Source organism: Elephas maximus, chromosome 24, assembly GCF_024166365.1.
Source record: "Elephas maximus indicus isolate mEleMax1 chromosome 24, mEleMax1 primary haplotype, whole genome shotgun sequence".
Taxonomy (NCBI): domain Eukaryota; kingdom Metazoa; phylum Chordata; class Mammalia; order Proboscidea; family Elephantidae; genus Elephas; species Elephas maximus.
In genome coordinates this window covers 32,868,136-32,894,789 of record NC_064842.1, presented here as the reverse complement: position 1 = coordinate 32,894,789, position 26,654 = coordinate 32,868,136, and the positions used below count along the sequence as shown (strand labels likewise).

At 42.2% G+C, this 26,654-nt stretch overlaps 1 protein-coding gene across 3 annotated transcripts in view; it reads left to right on the top strand.

The window, feature by feature from the left end:
- The window catches only part of DISC1 (DISC1 scaffold protein), a 417,270-nt gene that overhangs the window by 73,134 nt on the left and 317,482 nt on the right, over positions 1 to 26,654 (top strand). For all 3 annotated transcript variants that reach the window (XM_049868319.1, XM_049868320.1, XM_049868321.1), the window contains exon 3: positions 2,374 to 2,443. In XM_049868319.1, coding sequence (XP_049724276.1) covers positions 2,374 to 2,443 — 70 coding nt within the window. The remainder of the gene's footprint in view (positions 1 to 2,373; positions 2,444 to 26,654) is intronic.

Here is a 26,654-nt window from a genome sequence, read left to right as displayed (position 1 = left end):
CTGTAGCTTCAAATGGCAATGAAATCACTTAAATAGGCTTTCTGCTATCGCTAATGTATAGGACTAAGTTACTGGTAAAATTCACAGTTGGAATATGGAATAATTCAAAGACAAAGGGGTTAACATGATTACCATTCAGAAAGAATTTACTGCTAGTACTACGCCTTGTGATAGGCTTTGGAGATTGTGTTAGGATAATCTAGTAACAAATAGCAACAAAATATCAAGTTGCATTTCTTGTTTATGTTTCAAGTTCCACTAGATTGCTGGGGACTCTGCTCCACAGAGTTGCTCAGGAACCCAGCCTGTGCCATCTGGACATATTGGTCACTCAGTGATTGAGACAGGGGAGGAGAACACTGGAGGATCTTATAAGAACAATTAAATGCTTCAGCCCAGAAGTGACCCATATCACTTCTACTCATATCCCATTAACCAGAACAAGGGGAGAAAGGATGTGTAATCCTTCTACAAGCCCAGAAAGAGTAGAGACCAAACAAGGGTGCACGCTAGCATTTTCTACTAAAAAAACAAGCCCAGGAAGAGTAGAGACCAAACAAGGGTGCACGCTAGCATTTTCTACTACACAGGTATAAAATAGTTCTTGACCTTGAGATGCTCAAGGTTGAATGGAGTAAACAGATGAAAGAAAACAAAAAGGTAGACATAACATGGGGTGATAATTACGTGTAACTCCATTCTTCCAGTGGTTCAGACCAAAAACCTTGGTATTATCCTTGACTACTCTTACCCTCACACCCCACATATGATTTATTAGCAAATTCTGTTGGTTGTATCTTCAACCAACCATCTTCTGAATATATCCAGAGTCGAACTACTTCTCCCCATCTTTACTGCTACCGCTACAATCCAAGCTACCATTATCTCCTTCCTGGACTATTTCCATCACCGCCTAACTGACCTGCCTGCTTCCATTCTTGCCCCCTCACAGTCTATTCTCAATACAACAGCCTGAATGAAACTGTTAAAACATAAATCAGATCATGACATTCTATTGCTCCAACCCCCCAATGGCTCTGTATGGCCCTCAGAACAACAGGACTTTTAAATGGTCTTCATGATGTATTCCCCATTACCTCCCTCACTTCATCTTCTGTGATTTCTCCCTCAATCAACCACTCCAGCCACAGTGGCCTTCTTGCTATTATTTTGCAATGCCAGAGCCTTTGCATGGGCTCTTCCCTCTGTTTGAATGTTTTCTCCCAGACAGCCTCATGGTTGACTCCTTTACCAGTTTTAAATCTTTGCTCAAACATTACCTTCTCAGTGAGATCTTATTTAAAATTGCAACACCCACCCTTTTCTAGCATTCCTGATCCCCCTTACCCTGTTCTATTTTTTTCTTTTTTCATAGCACTAATCACCTTCTAATACACCATAAAACATATTTATTACGTTTGTTTTTTGTATTGCCACACTAGAATGTAAGCCTAGGAGAAAAAGAATTTCGTGCTGTACCCTCAGCACCTCAAACAGTACCTGACATATAAGAGGCACTGAATAAATATTTATTGAATGAATCACATGAATAGAAGCAAGTACAGGACACAATGGCAGTATAGAGACAGGATATTTAACACAGACTGGAGGAGGTGACACCTGAGCTAAGTGTTGAAGGAAGAGTAGGTGTAAGCCAGGCACAGAATGGGAGGGAAGGTGTTTTTCAGGGAGCAAGCCCAAATCCATTTGTTGATAACCAGGCCAAGAATCCATCTTCAGGAAGTCCTGGGGCCTCCTGTTAAAAAGAAAAATAATTACAGATGAACATATTGGTAATACTCAGACAAGCGATTGGATCATTGACTCTACGTGCAGGTTAAATAAGACAAATACCCTTTTTTATAATGGAAAATATACAAACCTTAGGACTTTTTGGAAAGGGTTTGTGAAGTCTGCCCAGTCATTCCCACCGAGGCTTCAGAACGGCCAGCTGAGTTTAAGTTCATGCTGTTCTTCTTCTGGTTTCTCTTGCAGCTTTGGTGTGTTTACCTTCATGACTCGAATGTGATTTTTAGAACAGAGACCATTTGGTCAGGAAGTTTGTATTCTTTCTCATTATGCATTTCTTCATGCAGATAAGGGCATAGTATGATGCTTTTGTTTAAAATAACATTCGGATTCTTTCTGGGGATTTTATGCTCAAATTGTACATTTTCTTTACCTAACCTTTTTTTTTTTTTTTTGAGAACTTGATGTATCTGGTACTGGAAAAAATGTACATTTTTTTTTTTTTTCAAGAAGAATGAAGTTCTGTTTTGAAATAGTTTCTAACTCTCCTTAGCTTTAGCAAAATAAGTGTGCTTGAATGCTATTGTAATTTGGTTTTCATTTTTCCTTCTCAAATCAACATAGATAAAATCCTTAAGATTAAAGCTTCAGAAACTTCAAGACAAAGCAGTTGAGGATGATGATTATGATAAAGGTGAGTTTTAATTTTTTTCATTTATTATTTCTTCTATTTTCCATAATGACCCATTTCTCTTTCCCACCTTACTCATAAATTGTGTGGCCTGCTTCTCTGGTGGTCTCCACTCAGTAACAGCTGCCTATTTTACAGCAATTTATTTTGTGGATTTCAAAGCACTTTACAAACATTCATCCTTTGGGTTATAACTATCGATTGTCCAGAAACACTTGGAATGCTGCACAATAAAACTTATATAAACTTGTTATCTACCTGCCATAATTCACCCATTCATCAAAAGTATTTGTTGAACACTTATTATATGCTAGACAATGTGACAAGTAATAGGAAAGTAAGGGGGACATGGCATCTTCCCTATAATGCTTATAAACTGAATCCTTCAGGGGGCTTTCTGACTTCCTACTCTCTAGGACCAGTGTTAGGAAATGGAACAAGTTCAAGAGATGCTAGGCTGTGCCAAAGGGGTCAGATACATCAAATTCCCTGGAAGTTGGCCCAGAATTTCCAAGATAGAAAGGAGAAGTTACCACATGAGATCAGAAGATAGAGGAGATGGTCAGAGGAAAGCAAAAATATTAAAATGAGGCACCAGAATAGGAGTTGGGGGCCAGAAGTGTATGAGGGCTGACATGGTGGCTGAATGGATACAGGACAGGTGGAATCAGAGGGAGGTGGGGATTGCAGTTATGGTTGGCCTGGGAAAAATCTGAATTAAGGACTTTGGATGATGACTGCAAGATTTCTTACCCAAATCTACTGGGTGAAGAGAAGAGAGGGCTTAAAATGACTTCCAGGTTCCCCTAGCCATTGATGATCTTGACAGATTCTCCAGGTGATAACCAAGTTTAGCATACCCAGTATTGGTCGGGAAATAGATTGTAGATTTAAGGTAAAGTTTTTTCTGCAAGTCGGTTACCTGTGAGGCATGGGCCGTCAACCTTATTCACCTATATTCTGGCATTCCCAGTGAGTATATTACAGACCATTGGAATTGAAGCACTATAGGAAACAGGTGAGCCATCTCCAAAAGCAGGCTGAAAATCCTATTCTAAGATATGCGCCTGGTGGTGTAGTGGTTAAGGGTTTGGCTGCTAACCAAAAGGCCAGCAGTTCAAATCCACCAAGTGCTCCTTGGAAACCCTATGGGGCAGTTTTACTCTATCCTGTAGGAAACCCTAGTGGCGTAGTAGGTAAGTGCTACGGCAGCTAACCAAAGGGTTGGCAGTTCAGATCTGCCAGGTGCTCCTTGGAAACTCTACGGGGCAATTCTACTCAGTCCTATAGGGTTGCTATGAGTCAGAATCTACTCGATGGCACTAGGTTTGGTTTTTGATTTTTTTTTATAGAGTCGCTATGAGTCAGAATTGACTCAACAGCCATGGATTTTTTTTTTTTTTTTTTTTAATGCTGTCTAGTGTTCTCATTATAGATACCATTCAGGTTGGGTTTAGAACATGACAGGGGGAGTGGGAGGAAGGAAGAGGAATTTGAGGAAGAAGGTGGTACTCTTTAAACTCTCCCACACTCTTCCCCCAGGCTGTCTTGATTTCATAATGATGCTAGCTGGAGGATGGCTGTGTGTAGAGACAGGAGGCAAGTCTGAGGCAAGGAAAATTATCCCCCCAGTTCCTGTGTTGGTTGTTGCAGCCAGGTCACAGCTGTCGACAGACTGTAAATGAGCTATTTCTTGAACCGGGGTTCACCCCCTGACTTTCGTCTGTGAAAGACAATTAAAGGGAGTTTTGAAGCTCTGTACTATTTCACAGATTTGTTTTCTCTGACATGGGTCAAGTCATGGTCCCTCCACCTTTAACGATCGAAGACCTGGCTTTGCTATAGTCATAGACACAGGTGGGAAACAAGGCCCTTTTTTTCTGTGGAAGACCTAGTGACCTTTCTGGACTTTGTTCTCTCAACGGGCTTCATTAAACACAGACTTTACTTCTTTCATCTTTTCTCCAAACATCCCTGAACACCTAAGGGAACGGGGTAAGATAAAATATGCCTCCTTGGCTGTGGAGAGATTGGAACACTTCTACACTGCTGGTGGGAATGTAAAATGGTACAACCACTTTGGAAATCGATTTGGCGCTTCCTTAAAAAGTTAGAAACAGAACTACCATACGATCCAGCAATCCCTCTCCTCGGAATATATCCTAGAGAAATAAGAGCCTTTACACGAACAGATACATGCACACCCATGTTTATTGCAGCACTGTTTACAATAGCAAAAACATGGGAGCAACCAAGGTGCCCATCAACGGATGAATGGATAAATAAATTATGGTATATTCACACAGTGGAATACTACCATCGATAAAGAACAGTGAGGAATCTGTGAAACATTTCATAACGTGGAGGAACCTGGAAGGCATTATGCTGAGTGAAATTAGTCAGTTGCAAAAGGACAAATATTGTATAAGACCACTATTACAAGAACTTGAGAAATAGCTTAAAATGAGAAGAAAACATTCTTTTGTGGTTACGAGGGGGGAGGGGGGAGGGAGGAGAGGGGTATTCACTAATTAGATAGTAGATAAGAACTACTTTAGGTGAAGGGAAAGAGAGCACACAATACAGGGGAGGTCAGCACAACTGGACTAAACCAAACGCAAAGAAGTTTCCTGAATAAACTGGATGCTTCGAAGGCCAGCGTAGCAGGGGCAGGGGTCTGGGGACCATGGTTTCAGGGGACATCTAAGTCAATTGGCATAATAAAATCTATTAAGAAAACACTCTGCATCCCACTTTGAAGAGTGGTGTCTGGGGTCTTAAATGCTAGCAAGCAGCCATCTGAGATGCATCAATTGGTCTCAACCCACCTGGATCAAAAGAGAATAAAGAACACCAAAGACACAAGGTGATTAGGAGACAGAAAGGGCCACATGAACCATCCTGAGACCAGAAGAACTAGATGGTGCCCGGCTACAACCGATGACTGTCCTGACAGGGAACACAACAGAGAATCCCTGAGGGAGCAGGAGAGCAGTGGGATCCAGACCCCAAATTCTCATAAGACCAGACTTAATGGTCTGACTGAGACTAGAAGGACCCCAGTGGTCATGGCCCCCAGACCTTCTGTTGGCCCAGGACAGGAACCATTCCCGAAGCCAACTTTTCGGACATGGATTGGACTGGACAATGGGTTGGAGAGGGATGCTGGTGAGGAATGAGCTTCTTGGATCAGGTGGACACTTGAGACTATGTTGGCATGTCCTGCCTGGAGGGGAGATGAGAGGCTGGAGGGGCTTAGAAGCTGGCAAAATGGACACGAAAAGAGAGAGTGGAGGGAGAGAGCAGGCTGGGGGAGAGTAATTGGGAGTGTGTGATGGGTTTTTGTGTGAGAGACTGACTTGATTTGTAAACTTTCACTTAAAGCACAATAAAAATTATTAAAAAAAAAATGCCTCCTCAAGGAAGCTGAAATGAAGACACCTTTAGTTAGCATTTTTGTATTTTTTCCCCTTGTGTTTGTATGTTACTGCCTACTGAATCAGAAGTTTTGGGAGTAGGCCTGCAGTTCTATGTTTTAACAAGCCTTCTGAGTGATGCTGATGCATGTTGAGGTTTGAGAAGCACTGGTCTATGGCTTTAATCCATGGGCACCCAGACTTCTGGTGCAGCAACCAGCCCGGGGGTGAGGCGAAGTCCTTCTCAATCCAGGAAGAATTTAAAAAGTGGCTAAGCTCCCTAAAAAAACTCCCTAGTGGGCACTTAACACACTGACTTACGTACTACTGTCATTCTGTTTGATGAAGATCAAAGGATATAGCCTTCAGTATGGGTTACACCTCAACATAAAGAAAAAAAAAAAAATCCTCACAATTGCACCAAAAAGCATCATGAAAAATAGAGAAAATATTAAAGAGTTGTGAAACATTTTATTGTACTTGGTCCACAATCAGTGCCCATGGAAGCAGCAGTTAAGAAATCAAACGACGTATTGCTTTGGGCAAATCGGCTACAAAAGACCTCCTTAAAGTGTTAAAAAGCAGAGGTCGCTTTGAGGAATAAGGTGTGTCTGACCCAAGCCCTGGTATTTGCAGCCATCTCAGATGCATACAAAAGCTGGACAATGAATAAAGAAGTCTGAAGAAGAACTGGTGCCTTTGAATTACGGTGTTGGCAAAGAACACCGAATATACCATGGTCTGTCAGAAGAAGGAACAAGCCTGTCTTGGAAGAAGCACAGCCAGAATGCTCCTTAGAAGCAAGGACGGTGTGACTTCATCTCATGTACTTTGGACATGTTATCAGGAGGGACTAATGCCTGGAGAAGGACATCGTGCTTGGTAAAATAGAGGGTCAGTGAAAAAGAGGAAGACCCTGAACAAGATGGATTGACACAGTGGCTCAAACTTCGCAATGATTGTGAGGATGGCGCAGGATCAGACAAGGTTTCACTCTGTTGTGCATGAGGTTGTTATGAGTAGGAACCGACTCAATGGCAGCTAACAATAACTCATTCTATTTCAACTCTGAAAACTCTGCAAACCTGGTTCAGTGTGTTGAGCGTTAATCGTTCTTGTGACATGTGCATATAAGGTTTCTGGCACAAGGTAGGCACTAAGTAAATGTTTTGTGAGGGAATTAATGAGTGACTTAGTGACTGAGGAATCACAGGATGGTGCAAATGGTTAATAGCTCAGCTGCTAACTGCAAGTTTGGAGGTTTGAATCCAGCCAGGGAGTGCCTCAGAAGAAAGGCCTGGCAATCTCCTGACAAATCAGCCACCGAAAACCCTATGGAGCACAGCTCTACTCTGACACACATGGGGTCTCTGCGAGTCAGAATCAACTCGATGGCAACTTTTTTTTTTTTCCACAAAAATTTTTTTTTTTTTTAAATGCAAAGAGGCTATGAAGGCAAGCTAGGGTAAGAACAAGGAGAAGGCATTCTTGCCAGCTGCAGGTTGTGGTAACTTCTCAGCTCATCTGCAACATACAGGATGGGAGTGAGTGAGGGTGAAGGCCCTGGTAGACATTGGCTGAGGTAAAAAATATCTATTGTGAACCCACTGTATATAGCAGCACTTCTCAAACTAATGTACGCATGAATCACTTGGATATCTGGTGAAAATGCAGCTGCTGTTTCAGTAGGTCTGGGGTTGGGCCAGAGACTCAACGTTTCTAACAAACTCAAGCTGCTTCTCCGGGAACCAGATTTTCAGCAGTGATGGAATCTGAGGCACCAGACTATATGCAGGGTTTTAAAAAAGACACCAAATACTGTCCTCAGACTCTTATCTCAAGGAATTTTTATAATCCAGGAGCGGAGATAGTGCAGTTACACAGAACGATGATACAAGCCGTAAATAATATGTACCTTAAAATAAAGACAAAACCAAACCCCAGTGCCATCGAGTCGATTCCGACTCATAGCGACCCTATAGGACAGAGTAGAACTGCCCCATGGAATTTCCGAGGAGTGCCTGGTGGATTCGAACTGCCGACCCTTTGGTTAGCAGCCGTAGCATTTAACCACTACGCCACCAGGGTTTCCAAAATAAAGACAAAAGGAGTTCCAAAAGGGGAGAAATTATTTCTGCTAGGTGTTGTGGTGGGTGAGGGATCAAAGACCTGTGGAAGAGGTGGTGGTTTAGATGGACCTTGAAGGATGAGTGATAAGTGACTGGAAGAGCATTTTCTAGAAGGAACGGAAATGGAAAAGCCACTGTTATCACTAGCCACCATCTAAATTTTGGTTGTCTTGAAATTTTGAAATTTGAAATTGGCTATTGTCTGAAAGGAGCCCTGGCAGTGCAGTGGTTAAGAGCTACAGCAAGCTACAGCTGCTAATCAAAAGGTCAGTAATTTGAATCCACCAGATGCTCCTTGAAAATCCTATGGGGCGGTTCCCTTCTGTCCTATAGGGTTGCTATGAATCAAAATTGACTCAACGGCAGTGGGTTTTTTTTCTTTGTCTGAAATGGATCACTTACTGCAGGGCCCAGTGCGTGGACTGACACATAGTAGGTGATCAGTAAACTTTTGTAAATTGATTGTTAAGTTATTAGGGAAGTTTGGTTAAGGTTTGAGGTGGAGAATTTATTGTAATGAGATTTACTGAAATGGGATTTGAGTGATACTTCCTTTCCCATCTAGTTTACCCAGGGTTATATTTAAAAAATTAAGAATTGTTGAGATTTTTCTTTACGCTCAGATTTTAAAGTCCGTGTGAACTTCCCCTTTCCTCTGCTCGGAGCAGCTGCGTAACATGCTCTGTCTCGGGCAGGGGCATGCCGGTGCCTGTGAGTTTGGCAGGAGAAATGAGAAGGCTGACTTTGTCTCCCTTGGTTTTTGTTGCTTTTTTCTCTTTCTTTCTCCTTTCCCTCATAAAAATGACTTTGTGTTCCAGTGAAAGCAACAATTGGCACAGAATAGAAAGTTACATGTTTTATCAAAGTGTTGGCAAATTTACCCGCTAATGCCTTGTGGGGAAACCATCTCAGGGTTCTAATTACATCCCACCCTCTCTAGGGAAGTAAAGTTAATATTTTAATATATTCTTGTATAGGGCTGAGAAGGGTTTGAGAGAGAAAGAATAATACTTTTGGTATGTGTTTCAGGTCTTTCTCCAAGAGGTTCAAAATTATCGGGTTCATCTCGTTAGTGCTTGTCCTATGTCTGTGGTCAGCTGAGGTGCAAGGAGGAGACCACTGTGGCCCACAGAGGGAAACACTTCTGCCTAGAGACGGGAAATGAGGGGTCATGGTCTGTCATGTGGCTGGGTCATGTGGCCGGAGTAATGGAGGACATGGGAGGGAGAAGAAAAGAGTGTGGGAAACCATGTTCGATAGGGTTACTACTCTCATTGTCCCTGCCTTGGTTTGTGGTCTGTCACATCACCCTGCTAGCTCGTGCCCAGCAGTGAGCTTGGGAGGTGAGGACACTCCTGAGGTGAACAAGGTGGAGTTGTGACGAGTAGGAGCAAAATTTTGGAAATTCAGAATTTTGATGACAGTTACTGATTATGATAAGTAATGCTGGCATTACCCTGCTTGCTTAGAACTTCTTTCTCAAGTGGCCAGCACCGAATTCCTTTCTTTATCCCTTGTCGCAACCAATATCCATTCGGACAAAATTCTAGGACAATAGCCAGTGAAGCATTGAAGGGAAAATGATCACAGCAGAGGCCAAGTATAATCATACTATATAGTGAGACCACTTTTGTCTGAATTACCATCACCTCTATTTTTCTGAATTCTATCTTTAGCAAGACTTTTCTGACCATGGTTGCTCTTCGTGGATGAGGTCTAAATTATCAAACCCAACAACTTTTCTTTCATTGGGACCACTCCCATCCCTCCCTCAGGGCTGAGTCTGAGTGGCCACCAGGAACCTAAAAGTTAACACTAGAAGCCTTCTCTTCACAGAACTATAGATGAGACTGAGCACAGGGCAAGTCTGCAGCTTCCTTCCACTCCCTTTCAGATCTAGCGTAGGAAGAAGAAAACAAGATTTAACAGGATCTGGTCCTTTCCATGGTGTTGGGACTGCTGGAGTAAATAGGAGGTGTATGTCATTTTGGGGTCCATGGGACAGAAATGCTGTTCTTGGCAGCCGTTTGTTTTGTTTTTTGTCTTCAAAAGTGGGCTGCATTGGGGTCTGTTTGGAGACCCATTTCCAGCTAAGCCATCACGTAAAAGTATTTACAGAAAAAGAGTAGCGCTGGACACGAACGCAACTATCCATGCGATTTCGGGTTGCAGCTCCCCTGCGCATGCGCTTCCTTCCCTCCCTGCACCCCGGCACTTCGCACCATGGGTCATTCCTGCTGGCTGTCTACAGAGCTCTCTTGCCTGTTTATCTGAGAGGTGCTGCAGGGCACCCTTGGCCTGGGATGGCGAGGCTTCCATTAAAACCAAACCACGGAATCCATGCATATTGCAGATTCCTGCTCCCTGCTGGAGGAATTCCCATTACCCGTTTTTTCCAAGGAGGCGTGAAGCTGTGCAGTGGGAGGAACTGCCGTGTATGTATTCTAGCCGCCCTTCTTTGTCTCTGGTCCCCCGAGGGCCTGGAACATTTTCTATCTCCATGTGGAAAACCTGGCTTTGTAGAAGTTGTGGAGACATACCTTCACTAGAAAGTTTCTAAATTCTGGAAATTCGTGGGAAATGGCATTTCAGTGACAACTAGGAAAGGAACCTGGAGAAGGCCCCACTCTGGGAAGCATAAGGGAAGCTTTCTACTGTTGTATCCAAAAATAAGGCTGGTAGGAAATGAGCATCGTATTACTGAAATTGTACACTTTCAGCATTATCTTCAGGCGGGTGCTTGCCTGTCTGTCTCCTTTTACTTCAAGTAAAACTTAAAAATTGGGAGATGAACTATACATTAAAACAAATGCATCCTACATAGAGAATATATACAAAATGTCATTTATTTAACTTGGTTGTATTGTCTTAGCTTCTTTTTCTGTTTACGGGAGAATTGATGCTTCTGTCCGTTAAGGGCAGACGTCCTAGCCAGTGGTGACTTTTAGCTCCTCCCCGTTCGTGTTTGCAGGTTTATGTGCTGGCATTTGTCATGTGTGCTGAGGGTACATGTGGGCCATGTGGCACTTTAGATTTGAGCTTTGTGTGCAGACCCTGCTGGTTTATCTGCGTCAGACGCACTTCCCTTTGATTTGCAGCACGCAGCATGTTCAGCGTGATGCCTTGCCACCCCAGTCCCTTCTCCTGTCTGGGTGTGGAAGCAAGGGCTTTGTGAGACTTTAGAGCTCTGGAAGTAGAAGCACAGTGAAGTGGTTTGTTTCTTCCAGTATTGTCTCAGTGTCTCCTCTTGGTGGCTATGTCTCTGTGCCTCCTCCATGTCGGTGTACCTCTCGGGGTATGTGATAGCTGTGCTTTGACTTCCTGGTCCTGGAACATAGCACCTGTTTCTGCAAGAATCACAGGGAGTGTTGTCACGGTTCATTGTTCATGATAAAACCTGACAGTGCCAGGGTTAAACACGCTGCTGAATACAAAAAAACAAACCAGACCAAAAAAATCTTTTTTCTCCACCTCCTCTTGCTAATTATGGGCTTATCTGCAATTTGGACACACATTCTTGCTTTTTTTTTTTTTTTTTCCTTGCTGGCTTGGGATGCAACAGTTTTTTAATGGGTGTTTGCAGGAAGTTGTGCTAGTAGTGGGTACAATGTCTTATTTTTTTATTGTGCTTTAGATGAAGTTTTATCGAGCAAATTAGTTTTCCATTAAGCAACTAATACGCATATTGTTTTGTGACATTGGTTGCCAACCCCACAACACATCAACACTCTTCCCTTTTTGATCTTGGGCTCCCCATTATCAGCTTTCCTGTCCCCTCTTGTCTTCCTCGTCCTTGCCCCTGGGCTGATGTGCCCGTTTAGTCTCGTTTTGTTTTATGGGCCTGTCTACTTTTTGGCTGAAGGGTGAACCTCAGGAGTGACTTCATTACTGAGTTAAAAGGGTTTTCTGGGGCCATACTCTTGGGATTTCTCCAGTCCTTGTCAAACCAGTAGGTCTGGTCTTTTTTTGTGAGTTAGAATTTTGTTCTACAATTTTCTCCAGCTCTGTCCGAGATCCCCTATTGTGATCCCTATCAGAGCAGTTGGTGGTGGTAGCCAGGTGCCATCTAGTTGTGCTGGACTCAGTCTGGTGGAGGCTGTGGTAGTTGTGGTCCCTTAGTCCTTTGGACTAATCTTTCCCTTGTGTCTTTGGTTTTCTTCATTCTCCCTTGCTCCAGACAGAGTGGGACCAGTGGAGTATCTTTGATGGCCGCTCACAAGCTTTTAAGACCCCAGATGCTACTCATCAAAGTAGGACAACATCTTACTCTTTTTGTCTGTATTTGCCTCTGAGAATCCGTAAGCGATGTGATTTCCTCATGCTGTGGAGTCTGGATTTATGGAGCAGAATGGGGGCAGGAAGTACTTGAGAAGATTGATTTTGAAACTGCCCTCAGAGGTTTTCTGTGTTCCTGCCACTCTCTTCTAGTGGGTGAGAGGCTGGCTGGGATCCCAGGAGAGCAAGCTCCCTCAAGGAGTCCTCACTGGGCCCCAGGAACTCAGACAGGACTTAGCAGCTCACTTGTACAGAGAGAATGATCACGGTTCTTGGGAAGTTTACAAAACCCTCTTCTGTGTGGGCTTCTTTTGTTTGCCATCAAGTAGATTCTAACTCATGGTGACGCCATGTGCAGAGTAGAACTGCTCCATAGGGTGTTCAAGGCTGTGACCTTTCAGAAGCAGATCACTAGGCCTGTCTCCCAAGGCGCCTCTGGGTGGATTTGAACTGCCAGCATTTTGTCTAGTAGTCCAGTGCTTAACTGTTTGTGCCACCCAGGGACTCTAGGACTTTAGAAATGTCAACTTAATTCTCAAAACTTTTCAAGGAATGTTTCCCTTTTTCTGCAGATTGAGAAATAGGTAACAGAAGTGGAAGGGGTGCATCTGTGATCAGAGCATAAGCCTAAACAGAACTGAGTCATACCGTCATTTCAGGCACAAATCATCTCTCTACTTGGCACAAATTGTTGCTTTTCCCCTCACAGGAGGGGCATAAAAGACTCAAGGCAGAGCTAAACACTAAACCTATCCAGGTGTTTCTACACAAGTTTGAATAATTTGGTTTGACCATTAGATGTTTGTTGGAAAAGTGAAAAACAACAACGACAAAAAAAAAAAAAAAAAAAACAAGCAGCAGACTCCTGTGACACAGTATGTGGGCTGACCACTCTTTGCCATTGGAGAGCCTGGCTGCCCTTGGCCTTGTGCTTTGTCCAAAGCTTCCAGTAAGTTCATAGCAGAGCCTTCTCTTAGGCCAGTGCCATGATGGGGCCCCATCCACAGGCACAACCACATATTGAGTAGTGCCAGGTATCCCATGCCACGGTAGACAAAAATGTGCACGAGATGGCTAAACTCAAGGAACGTACAAGCTAGTTGAGATCAAATATAAATGATGTAAATACATGAAATTTTAGTTAACATATTTTATTGATTTTTTTTTTTTTTTGTATGAGGACTCTCCCCTTTAAAAAGACAGAAACCCCATTTAAATTAGTACCAGCAGAAAAGAGGACCTAATGTTTGGCGTGGCCAGTAACAGCAAGGATGTAGAAGCTAGGGATGACTGTAGTCATGGAGTCAGTGCTTCCAGGACCCTCGCTTTTCTCTCTGCATTTGACTTATTCTCTCAAACCACTTGTTTCGATTACCTGTTGCTACATGTAGTAGGTGGAAAAATGGCCCCCAAAAGATTTCCATGTCCTAGTCCCTGGAACTTGTGAATGTGATCTTGTTTGGAAAAAGGGTCTTTCCAGATATGATTATGTTAAGGATCTTGAGATGGGGAGATGTTCCTGGATTATCTGGGTGGGCTGTAAATGTAATCACAAGTGCCTTTATAAAAGGGAGACAGAGAGAGATTAGACACACGGAAGAGGAGGAGGTGATGTGACCATGGAGGCAGAGATTGGAGTGATGATGTGGCCTCAAGTCAAGGAATGCTGGCAGCCACCAGCTCAAAGAAGCTAGGAACGGATTCTCTCGTAGAGTCTCTGGAGGGAGCACAGCCCTGTTGGCACCTTGCTTGCAGCCTAGAGAAACTGCTGTCGGGTATATGGCTTTTAGAAATTTGTGCTAATTTGTTATAGCAGCCACAGGAAACTAATGCAGCACATAACAAACATCCCAACACTGAGTACTTAAAACAATGACAACTGTGTTTTGCTTATGAATCTGCAGTTTGGGCAGGACTCAGTGGGGTCAGTTCATTTCTACTCTGGACATCAGCTGAGGCAGCTCAAAGGCTGAGGACGGGAGCCACTGAAGGCTCACTCACTCACATGCCTGGCGGTTGATGCCGACTGTCTGCTTGGAAGTCGTGCAGCTTCACAGTGCTGTATTCTGTTCATTAGAAGCCAGCCGCTAAGTCTGACCCATACTCAAGGGAAAGGAAATTAGACTCCACCTTTTTAAAGAGAAGAGTGTTAAAGAGAGTTTGTGGACAACTTTTAAAACCACCACAGACTGCCCTCTGTCCTCAAGAATGTGTTTATATTCTTTGCATGTGAAAAATATACTTATCCCCTTGCAAAGCCCTTCAAAAGTCTCTTCTGTTAGGGCATTTGGATCAGGTTTGATATCCAGGATCTCTGTGTCTCATTCAGCTCCAGGTGCAGAGGAGGCTCCTTAGGTGAGAGTCCTGGAGCACAGCTCCTGGAGTACATTTCCTTTTTATGATCTGGAGACCTGTGAACTAAGGACATTAGCTCTCTGCCACACGAACCCAACATCCACTGGTGGAACAGGCACCGGATAACCACTGTAGATGCTCTGCTCAAAAGAGGGAAAGTGGTGGGAGGGGAAATGGGAGGTCCACAGCAGCTGCTGGTTCCTGTTGTTGTTTTTAGGTGCCATCGAGTTGGTTCCAACTCACAGCAACCCCATGTACTTCAGAATGAAACACCACCTAGTCCTGCGCCGTCCTCATCATCATTGTTATGCTTGAGCCATTCTTGTAGCCACTGCATCAGTCCATCTCTTTGAGAGTCTTCCTCTTTTTCACTGACCCTTTACTAAGCATGATGTCCTTCTCCAGGGACTTATCCCTCCTGATAACATGTCCAAAGTATGTGAGACAAAGCCTCGCCATCCTTGCTTCTAAGGAGCTGTACTTCTTCTAAGACAGATTTGTTCTTTCTTTTGGCAGTCCACAATATATTCAATATTCTTTGCCAAAATCCTAATTCAAAGGCATCAATTCTTCTTCTGTCTTCCTTATTCATTGTCCAGCTATTGGCATATGCTGTCAGTTCCCTCATCAGGTCTCAGCCCTACTGCCAGGAATGGTTCTCCATGGCCCTTGGTTCTGTACTCTGAGTCATCCTTCCTATTCCGTAAGAAGTAGCCTGAGTTTGTAGCTGAGTAGTTTTCTCAGCCTACTTCCCACCCATATAAGCTTGGGGGTCTAAGTACCTTTTTTCATTTTGTACTTTCTCTTTCCCTTTCCAAGTCAGTGTAATTCTTTTAGAAATATTTTGGATTTCATTTCATATCAAATCAGTATATAATCAGCTCCATCAGACAAAAGCTATATCCACAAATCTCTTCGAGATAGCCCCTTCTCTACCTACCCTGTAAGGCTGTTGGGAGACAATACTCCTAAGATTCTTACAGGGCTGTTTGACTACTTGGAAAGGTCTGTGATGGACTTCCTTCAATTATTCTGGACTCTTAAAAAGAATTTTATAGTTTACACCCTTGGCCTCATCTTTTGACCATGTTTTCTTGGCAGAGCTCTGGATTTGATCTTTGTCAGGAAGCCATTTCTTAATCTTAGTATTCTTTGCACCTGGAGATAAGAAATAGTTTTAATTTTGAATCTGAAAAGTCCTGTCTCCTTTATATTTAACAGTTAATTTTTCAGCTTATCTCTTTCTTCTTGCATTATACTACAGGTAGAGAGAAGAAGCCAGATGATACTTTCAACATCCAGCGTGGAAGTTTCCTTAGCCAGGCCATCAAGTCCAATAGGCACATTTTCTATTTCCACATTCCCTCAGGTGACAGCATTTCCAAACTTTCTGCCACTACACAAGGGTCCCCTTTCTTTCAGCCCCCAATAATACATTCCCCTCTTTCTTTGAGCCCTCACCAACTGCCTCCTCAAATCCATCAGGCTTCTGCTAATAGTCTCTTTAGGGCTGTTCCAACTTCTAGCTACTGCCCATCCCCAAACCACTTCCACATGTTTTAAGCACGTTTTAAGCTTTGTTTTGGAAAAAAAAAACAAAAAAACCCACCATAATACCCAAATCTGCACCACTTATCTATTGCTGCATAACAAATGACTCCAAGCTTCATGCTGTATTACAGTGACAGCATTTATGTGCTCACAAACCTGTCATTGGGGCAGAGCTCAGCAGGGACAGCCCTTCTGTGCTCCATTCAGCATTAGCTGGTGTGGGTCGAAGACTGAGATCCGGAAGCAGTTGAAGGCTCCTTTTCATGTCTGGTAGTTGATGCTGGCTGTAAGCTGAGACTCAGCTGGAGTTGTGTCTGTAATACTTATTTATGGCTTTTCCATGTGTCAATTTGGCGTTCTCATGGCACGATGGCCAGGGTCCCAAGAGAGACAGAGAAACAGAGTAAGAGAGAGGGAGCATGCATGTGAGTGTCAGTGAGTGTGCAAGAGCACTGAGGATGCTGCAACACTTTTTATGACCTCACCTCAAAAATCATGTAGTATTAATTCCACTACATCCTATTCATTTGAATCAAGTCACCAAGGCTGGCTTATCTTCTAGGGAAGAGGAAGTGGACTACCTTTTGTTGGGAGGAGTGTCAAAGACTGTGTGGGCATGTTTAAAAACATCACCTTATTCTATGTGGCAATTCAAGATTTTGCATCAACAGCACCAGGACTAGAGAACAAAAGGGTATTTCTCTTTCTTAGTATGAAAACTTTCAGGCAGGGCTCGTGTCAGGTGCTGACTCCTTGGACCAATTACTATAGCCAAAGGGATGAGCAACTCTGATTACTGAGTCTGGCATCTGCCTGTCTCTGGGGTAAGGTGGGGTACATTGTTTACTGGAAGATGGGGGAGCTGGTGCTGAACATAGTGACCAGTATACACTTACTGCCTAGTTAAACATGTACACATGAATAACTAATGAATGATCAAAAGCAACACATGAATAAGGGAACAGTTTCAATGTGAGCGGTGTTAAAAATGTACAAAGAAGGTTAAAATGAAAACACTCTGAATAGAGTTCATTCACTAGTCAAGAAGCATTTATTGAATGCTTCCAAGGGGTGAGGGATGGGGCATTGGGGGTTCTTGCCTCCCATGCAGGAGACCTGGGTTCCATTCCTGGCCAGGGTACCTCATGCATAGCTACCACCCATCTGTCATTGGAAGCTTGTGTGTTACTCTGAGGCTGAACAGGTTTCAGTAGAGCATCCATACTAAGATGGACTAGGAAGAAAGGCCTGGTGCTCCATTTCAGAAAATCAGCCAGTGAAGACCCCATGGGTCACAATGGTTTGACTCACAACTCTTCATGGGCACGGTGCAGGACTGGGGAGCTTTTCTTTCCATTGGGCATGGAGTCACCATGAAATGGGGGCCGACTCCATGGCAGCTAACAACAGCAACAACTATTTCTGAGCAGTTTGCTGGGTGAGATGGGACACAGTGGCGAATTAGACACAGTGCCTCCCTCCCCAAACCTGGGTCTCGTATGAGCTTGAAGTTGCCTCCTTTTGGCATATGTTCCAGAGACTCTTGTCCTCATCTTCCCAAGGAAGCAGGTAACCTTTGATTTGTCTCTGATTGTGGCAGTGTCTCGGGGGGCTTTGTGTGTTTGGCTCAGGAGGAACTCAGTCTATCAGCTGGTTATTATAGGTGTATAATATGGTGCTGATTGGACCACATCTTCTCACTGAATTGGCTGATTGATGAATTCACTTTTCAGAATTAACTCTTCTATTTCTGCATGAAGTGACAATTAGAAATAATTAAGTCTTATTCAACCTGGGATAGTCAGCATTTGAAAAACATCTTTGGGAGCCGTACAGTTTTTCCTCCTTTTTAAAAGTGTTTATTCATTTATATATTTAGTCTTAATTTTCTGTTAGTTTTTTAGTTCAGGTGTAATTTCCATACAATGAGCCGTGGAATGTTTAATACCCATTTCTGCACTGATGGATCAGTGAAGGGAGCCCAGTCCAGTACAGCTAAGGGTCCGGGGGCTTGGGGCACATACCTGAGTGTTGGTGTGGCCAGCCTGCTTTTTTGTCCTCTTGTCTGTCCTTGAGCTTCAGTTTGCTCCTGGATGAACTAGGAGTAATAATGCCTACCCTGCTGTGTGGTTGGAAGGCTAAATGTCATGACATATGTGAGGTGTCTACATGGTACCTGGTGGCCAGATATTAAAGAATTATATGTTCCCCTTCCTTTCTCTGCCTTCTGCCCCCAGCTACTGTATGCTAGAAAACACTATGTACAGTGTGAATGTTTCTTGATAATCTTCTGCCAGCATTTAGCATCAGTAAGCGAGCATAAAATAGGATCAAATGATTTGGCCTATTTTCTATTTGGCAGTAAGAAGCTTATTTTCTCATAGCGTGATTTCTTTTGATCTTGAAAAAAATTGGAAATGAGGTAAAGCAATATATACTAAGACATGCAAATTATAATGAGGCATTTAAATCTTGACTACTCCTCACAGCTTCTTAATGGAAAACTACCTTTCTTCTCTGCAGTCTACATTTTATAACTTTGAGTCTCTTATTCTCTGCCTGGTGCTTTGATGCCTGACATTGGGTGACATTGAGAGAAGGAAATTGTGAAACCCCACTTGGGCTTTGCAAGAATTGGGTTATTCTGGCTCTGAGGGTGGAAGGAAAAAAATGGAAAGAGGAAGGAGGGAGATGGGAAATACATGGAGTACTAAAGACAAGATGGAGGAAGACAAGAAGAGTTGAAAGACAGTGTTCTGGTCATTTTTTTTGGGACTCTGCTGTTTTGTGACCTACACTCTCATGGCCAGAGAGGGAGAAGGGGCAATTCTCAGATAGCTATTTAGTCTTTCCATTTAGAAGCTGACTTGAAAGCATGGTGCCCCTTTCCTCAGCATAATGGCAATGAAATGGTAGCTTGCTCCTTCATGGGGCCCTTTGTACTGGGTGCTGCATCACTGGAGAGCTAATTTGATTGTATTAACTGTCCAGTCACTTGATTAAACCTGCATCTTGTCTAATAAAATAACCAACTACAAATGTACTTCCAATACAGTCTGGGTGGCAGAGAGGCACAGCAGAAGAACTTTTGAGTGGCTGTCCCCTCCAGATTTAACAAGCTCTGCCCCTTGTTTCCTGCTTTCCTGTGCAGGTCAGAGCCCTTACCAGGTGCCTTGGGGTGGGTCTGGGCTTTCCCTAACAGTTGGTTCTACCAGGTTCTACTCCCAAACCAAAAAACAAAAACAAAAACACTAGTTTCCACCAAGTCTGTTTTGACTTATGGCAACCCTGTGTGCATCAGAGAACTGTTCCATAAGGTTTCTTTTTCTGTCTTTCTTTATTGTATTAGATGAAGGTTTACAGAACAAACTGACTTCTCATTAAACATTTAGTACACATATTGTTTTATGACATTGGTTAACAACCCCATGACATGTCAACACTCTCCCTTCTCGACCTTGGGTTCCCTCTTACCAGCTTTCCTGTCCCCTCCTGCCTTTTAGTCCTTACCTCTTGGGCTGGTGTTCCCCCTTAGTCTTGTTTTGTTTTATGGGCCTGTCTAATCTTTGGCTAAAGGGTGAACCTCAGGAGTGACTTCATTACTGAGCTAAAAGGATTTCCGGGGGCCATACTCTTGGGGTTTCTCTAGTCCCTGTCAGGCCGGTAAGTCTGATCTTTTTTTGTGAGTTGGAATTTTGTTTTACGTTTCTCTCCAGCTCTGTCTGGGACCTTCTATTATGATCCCTGTCAGAGCAGTCAGTAGTGGTAGCCGGGCACCATCTAGCTGTACCGGACTCAGTCTGGTGGAGGCCGTGGTAGTTGTGGTCCATTAATCCTTTGGACAGTCTTCTCCTTGTAGCTTCAGTTTTCTTCATTCTCCCTTGCTCCCAAAAGGGTGAGACCAGTGGAGTATCTTAGATGGCTGCTTATAGGCTTTTAAGATCCCAGATGCTACTCACCAAAGTAGAATGTAGAACATTTTCTTTATAAACTTCCATAGGATTTTTGATGGCTGACTTTTCAGATGTAGATCACCAGGCCTTTCTTCCACGGTGCCTCTGGGCGGACTGGAACTGCCAGCCTTTTATTTAACAGCTGAGTGCTTAACTGTTTGCGCTACCTAGGCATTCCATTCATGAACCAGTGGGGGCTTAAAGCAAGACATGAACATGAAAGTTGCCCGAGAAGCCCTGTCTTTGGAAGATGATTTGGGACCCATTTTTTTGGTTTTTAAGTTATCTAGGGAAGCGTTTTTTTTTTTTTTTTAGGGAAGCTGGAAGAGATTTCCTGTAAGAATTGGAAACAAAAATTTTTATGGTATACCAATATTTGAATGTTTTACCAAGGTCTTCAGTTGGGAGGAGGCAGATACTGGGCAGGACCGAAGGGCATCACATGAGTTCTGGGTAGAAAGTTATAGGAGGAATTGTTCTCCTCTGCCTTGGTGCTTGTGCTGGTGGTTGGGAGTCTGTTTGTATGACCAGGAGCCTTGATGCAATTTTGAACTTGCTGGAGGAGTTAAGCCTTGCCTCCTCCTGCTGGCTCTTTGCTTCACTGAGCCATTGGTGTGGGGCCCTGCATTGGCCTTTTTTGTCAGTGGTGGAAGGTAGACCGAGTGGGTAAAGGTGACAAGGCATTTGTTAGGAGTAGGGACTGTGTGGAGTAGTAAAATAAGAAGCAGTGAAAAAGAGAGACTACCCCAGCAAACTTCTGTTTGCCAGAAGTCTACAAATGCCACAGACTGATCACTTTTCAGTTCTGTGCGTTAGCTGCATTGGCTGCCTGTCACAAGAACACAGTCATCAGACGATTCTGTGACCTCCTTGCTTCAATGTGTCTGCTCATCCTAGCCTGAGGATTGCTTTCATATTACATTTGTTTTCTGCCAGTCAAATCTCTCCTTTAAAAAGAAAAAATTCCTGAATGTGTGGCAACCTAAGATCTAAAGACATTATATTTTTTCTACTCTCCCTTTTGTAAACTCTTTTTTTTTTTTGTTGTGCTTTAAGTGAAGGTTTACAAACCAAGTCAGTCTCCCATACAAAAATTTATACACACCTTGCTATATACTCCTAGTTGCTCTCCCCCTAATGAGACAGCACACTCCTTCCCTCCACTCTCTTTTTTCATGTCCATTCGGTCAGCTTCTGACCCCTCTGCTCTCTCATCTCCCCTCCAGACAGGAGATGCCAACATAGTGTCATGTGTCTACTTGATCCAAGAAGCTCATTCTCACCAGTATCATTTTCTGTCCCATACTGCAGTCCAATCCCTGTCTGAAGAGTTGGCTTTGGGAATGGCTCCTGTTTTGGGCTAACAGAAGGTCTGGGAACCATATCCTCCTTCCAGTCTCAGTCAGACCATTAAGTCTGGTCTCTTTAAGAGAATTTGGGATCTGCATCCCACTGCTCCCCCAGGGTTCTCTGCTGCGCTCCCTGTCAGGGCAGTCATCGGTAGTAGCCGGGCACCATCTAACTGTTCTGGTCTCCGGCCAATGCAGTCTCCGGTTTATGTGGTCCTTTCTGTCTCTTGGGCTCATAATTACCTTGTGTCTTTGGTGTTGTTCATTCTCCTTTGCTCCACATGGGTTGAGACCCATTAATGCATCTTAGATAGCTGCTTGCTAGTGTTTAAGACCCCAGAAGCCACTCTCCAAAGTGGAATGCAGATGTTCTCTGCATAGATTTTATTATGCCAGTTGACTTAGATGTACCCTGAAACCATGGTCTCCAATCCCCCACCCCTGCTATGCTGGTCTTTGAAGCATTCAGTTTATTCAGGAAACTTCTTTGCTTTTAGTTTAGTCCAGTTGTGCTGACCTCGCCTGTATTGTATGTTGTCCTTCCCTTCACCCAAAATAATTCCTGTCTGCCATCTAACCAGTGAAAACCCCTCTCCTTCCTGCCCTCCCTCTCCCCTCTCGTAACCATCAAAGAATATTTTCTTCTCTGTTTAAACTATTTCTCCAGTTATTATAAGAGTGGTCTTATACAGTATTTGACCTTTTGCAACTGACTAATTTCACTCAGCATAATGCCTTCCAGATTGCTCTATGTTATGAAATGTTTCACAGATTCATCATTGTTCTTTATTGATGCGTAGTATTCCACTGTGTGAATATACCATAATTTATTTATCCGTTTATCCATTGATGGGCATCTTGGTTGCTTCCATCTTTTTGCTATTGTAAACAGTGCTGCAATGAACAGGGGTGTGCATATATCTGTTCGTGTAAAGGCTCTTATTTCTCTGGGGTATATTCCAAGGGGTGGTATTGCTGGATCTTACGGTAGTTCTATTTCTAGTTTTTTAAGGAAGCGCCAAATCGATTTCCAAAGTGGTTGTACCATTTTATATTCCCACCAGCTGTGTATAAGTATTCCAGTCTCTCCACAACCTCTCCAACATTTATTATTTTGTGTTTTTTGGATTAATGCCTGCCTTGTTGGAGTGAGATGGAATCTCATTTTAGTTTTGATTTGCATTTCTCTAATGGCTAATGATTGTGAGCATTTCCTCCTGTGTCTGTTAGCTGCCTGAGTGTCTTCTTTAGCGAAGTGCCCGTTCATATCTTTTGCCCATTTTTTAATTGGGTTATTTGTCTTTTTCTTGTTGAGTTTTCACAGCATCATGTAGATTTTAGAGATCAGGCCCTGATTGGAAATATAGCTAAAAACTTTTTCCCAGTCTGTAGGTAATCTTTTTACTCTTTTGGTGAAGTCTTTGGATGAGCATAGGTGTCTGATTTTTAGGAGCTCCCAGTTACTAGTTTCAAAACATTTTTAGTAATGTTTTGTATACTGTTTATGCTATGTATTAGGGCTCCTAACATTGTCCCTATTTTTTCTTTCATGATCTTTATTGTTTTACATTTTATATTTAGGTCTTTGATCCATTTTGAGTTAGTTTTTGTGCATGGTGTGAGGTATGGGTCTTGTTTCATAATTTTGCAGGTGGATATCCAGTTATGCCAGCACCATTTATTAAACAGGCTCTCTTTTCCCTGTTTAACTGACTTTGGCCCTTTGTCAAATATCAGCTGCGCACATGTGGATGGATTTATGTCTAGATTCTCAATTCTGTTCCATTGGTCTATGTATCTGTTCTTGTACCAGCACCAGGCTGTTTTGACTACTGTGGCGGTATGATAGGTCCTAAAATCAGGTAGAATGAGGCCTCCCACTTTGTTCTTCTTTTTCAGCAATGCTTTCCTGATCCGGGGCCTCTTTCCCTTCCATATGAAGTTGGTGATTTGTTTCTCCCTCTCATTAAAAAATGTCGTTGGAATTTGAATTTGAATTGCATTGTATCTATATATTGCTTTTGGTAGAATGGACATTTTTACAATGTTGAGTCTTCCTATCCATGAGCAGCTATGTTTTTCCACTTATGCAGGTCCCTTTTGGTTTCTTGGAGAAGTGTGTTGTGGTTTTCTTTGTATAGATCTTTTACACCTCTGGTAAGATTTACTCCTGAGTATCTTATCTTCTTGGGGGCTACTGTAAATGGTATTGATTTGGTGATTTCCTCTTCGATGTTCCTTTTGTTGGTGTAGAGGAATCCAACTGATTTTTGTAAGTTTATCTTGTATCCTGACACTCTGCTGAACTCTTCTATTAGTTTCAGTAGTTTTCTTGAGGATTCCTCAGGGTTTTCTGGGTATAAGATCATGTCATCTGCAAATAGAGATACTTTTACTTCTTCCTTTCCAATCTGGATGCCCTTTATTTCTTTATCTAGCCTAATTGCTCTGGCTAGGATCTCCAGCACAATGTTGAATAAGAGTGGTGATAAAGGGCATCCTTGCCTGGTTCCCAGTCTCAGTGGGAATGTTTTCAGACACTCTCCATTTAGGGTGATGTTGGCTGTTGGCTTTGTATAAACGCCCTTTATTATGTTGAGGAATTTTCCTTCTATTCCTATTTTGCTGAGAGTTTTTATCATGAATGAGTGTTGGACTTTGTCAAATGCCTTTTCTGCATCAAGTGTAAAAATCGTGTGATTCTTGTCTTTTGTTTTATTTATATGGGGGATTACATTAATTGTTTTTCTAATGTTGAACCATCCCTGCATACCTGGTATGAATCCCACCTGGTCATGGTGGACTATTTTTTTGATATGTTGTTGAATTCTATTGGCTAGAATTTTGTTGAGGATTTTTGCATGAGGGATATAGGTCTGTAATTTTCTTTTTTTTTGTGGTGCCTTTGCCTGTTTTTTTTTTTTTTGAAACTCTGGTGACATAGTAGTTAAGTGTTACGGCTGTTAACCAAGAGGTCGGCAGTTCGAATCTGCCAGGCGCTCCTTGGAAACTCTACGGGGCAGCTCTACTTTGTCCTATAGGGTTGCTATGAGTTGGAATCAACTTGATGGCATTTGGTTTTTAATGGGTTTTACCTGGTTTTGGTATCAGGAATATGTTGGCTTCATTGAATGAGTTTGGGAGTATTCTGTCCTTTTTTATGCTCTGAAATACCTTTAGTAGTAGTGGTGTTAATTCTTCTCTATAAGTTTGGTAGAACTCTGCAGTGAAGCCGTCCGGGTCAGGGCTTTTGTTTTGTTGGGATTTTTTGATTACCTTTTCGATCTCTTTGTGTTAGTTTAGGTAGGTGGTATGTTTCTAGGAACTTATCCATTTCTTCTAGGTTTTCAAATTTGTTAGAGTACAATTATTCATTGTAATCTGATATGATTCTTTTAATTTCACTTGGGTCTGTTGTAATATCACCCATCTCATTTCTTATTTGGGTTATTTGCTTCCTCTCCTCATTTTCTTTTGTCAGTTTGGCCAGTGGTTTACCAATTTTGTTAATTTTTTCAAAGAACTAGCTTTTGGTTTATTAACTCTTTCAGTTTTTCTGTTTTCTATTTCATTTAATTCTGCTCTAATTTTTCGTATTTGCTTTCTTCTGGTGCCTGAGGGTTCCTTTTGTTGCTCTCTTTCTGTTTGTTCAAGTTGTAGAGATAATTCTTTGATTTCAGCCCTTTCTTCTTTTTGTGTGTGTACATTTATTGATATAAATTGACCTCTGAGCACTGTTTTCGCTGTGTCCCAAAGGTTCTGATAGGAAGTGTTTTCATTCTCATTGGATTCTCTGAATTTCTTTATTCCATCCTTAATGTCTTCTATAACCCAGTCATTTTTGAGCAGGGTTTTGCTCAGTTTCCAAGTGTTTGATTTATTTTCCTTGCTTTTTCTGTTGTCGATTTCTACTTTTATGGCCTTATGATCAGAGAAGATGCTTTGTAATATTTTGGTGTTTTGGATTCTGCTAAGGCTTGCTTTATGATCTAATTTGTGGTCTATTCTAGAGAATGTTCCATGTACACTAGAAAAGAAAGTATACTGGGCTGCTGTTGGGTGGAGTGTTATGTATGTGTCTGTAACGTCATGTTGGTTGATTGTGACATTTAGATCTTCCGGCCTTTATTGAGCTGCTTTCTGGATATCTTCTTGTTCACCAAAAGTGGTGTGTTGAAGTCTGCTACTATAATTGTGGAGCTGTCTATCTCACTTTTCAATGCTGTTAGAGTTTGTTTTATGTATCTTGCAGCCCTGTCATTGGGTGTATAAATATTTAATATGGTTGTATCTTCCTGGTATATTGTCCTTTTAATCATTATATAGTGTCCCTCTTCGTCCTTTGTGGTGGATTTAGCTTTAAAGTCTCTTTTGTCGGAAAGTACTATTGCCACTCCTGCTCTTTTTTGATTGTTGTTAGCTTGATATAATTTTTTCCATTCTTTGAGGTTTAGTTTGTGTCTCTAAGTCTAAGGTGTATGTCTTGTAGGCAGCATATACATGGATCTCGTTTTTTAATCCATTCTGCCACTCTCTGTCTCTTTATTGGTGCATTTAGTCCATTTACATTCAGTGTAATTATATGTAGGTATGAGTTTTTCATTCTGATGTCTTTTTTTGTGTTATTGACAGTTTCTTTTTCCCACTTAATTTTTTGTGCTGAGTAGTTTATCTTTATATATTATCTTTTCCTCTTATTCATTGTTGTTGATTTTGTATCTGCTGAGTCTCTATTTTTTTCTTGTATTTTATTTCGATGAGTAGGATAATTAGTCTCCTTTGTGGTTACCTTGATATTTCCCCCTATTTTTCTAAGTTTAAACCTAACTTTTATTTCTTTATATCGCCTTGTCTTCCTCTCCACATGAAAGATCTATGACTACATTTCTTAGTCCCTCTCTGTCGTTTTAATGTTGTCTTCTTTCACGTAATAACATTGCTGTTTCCCTGTTTTGAGTGTTTTTTTTATCTTGATTTATTTTTGTGATTTCCCTGTCTATGTTGGCATCTGATTGTTCTGTCTGGTGTTCTAGTCTTGGGTTGATACCTGATATTATTGATCTTCTAACCGAAGAACTCTCTTTGGTATTTCTTGTAGTTTTGGTTTGATTTTTATGAATTCCCTAAACTTCTGTTTATCTGGAAATGTCCTAATTTCACCTTCATATTTGAGGGACAGTTTTGCT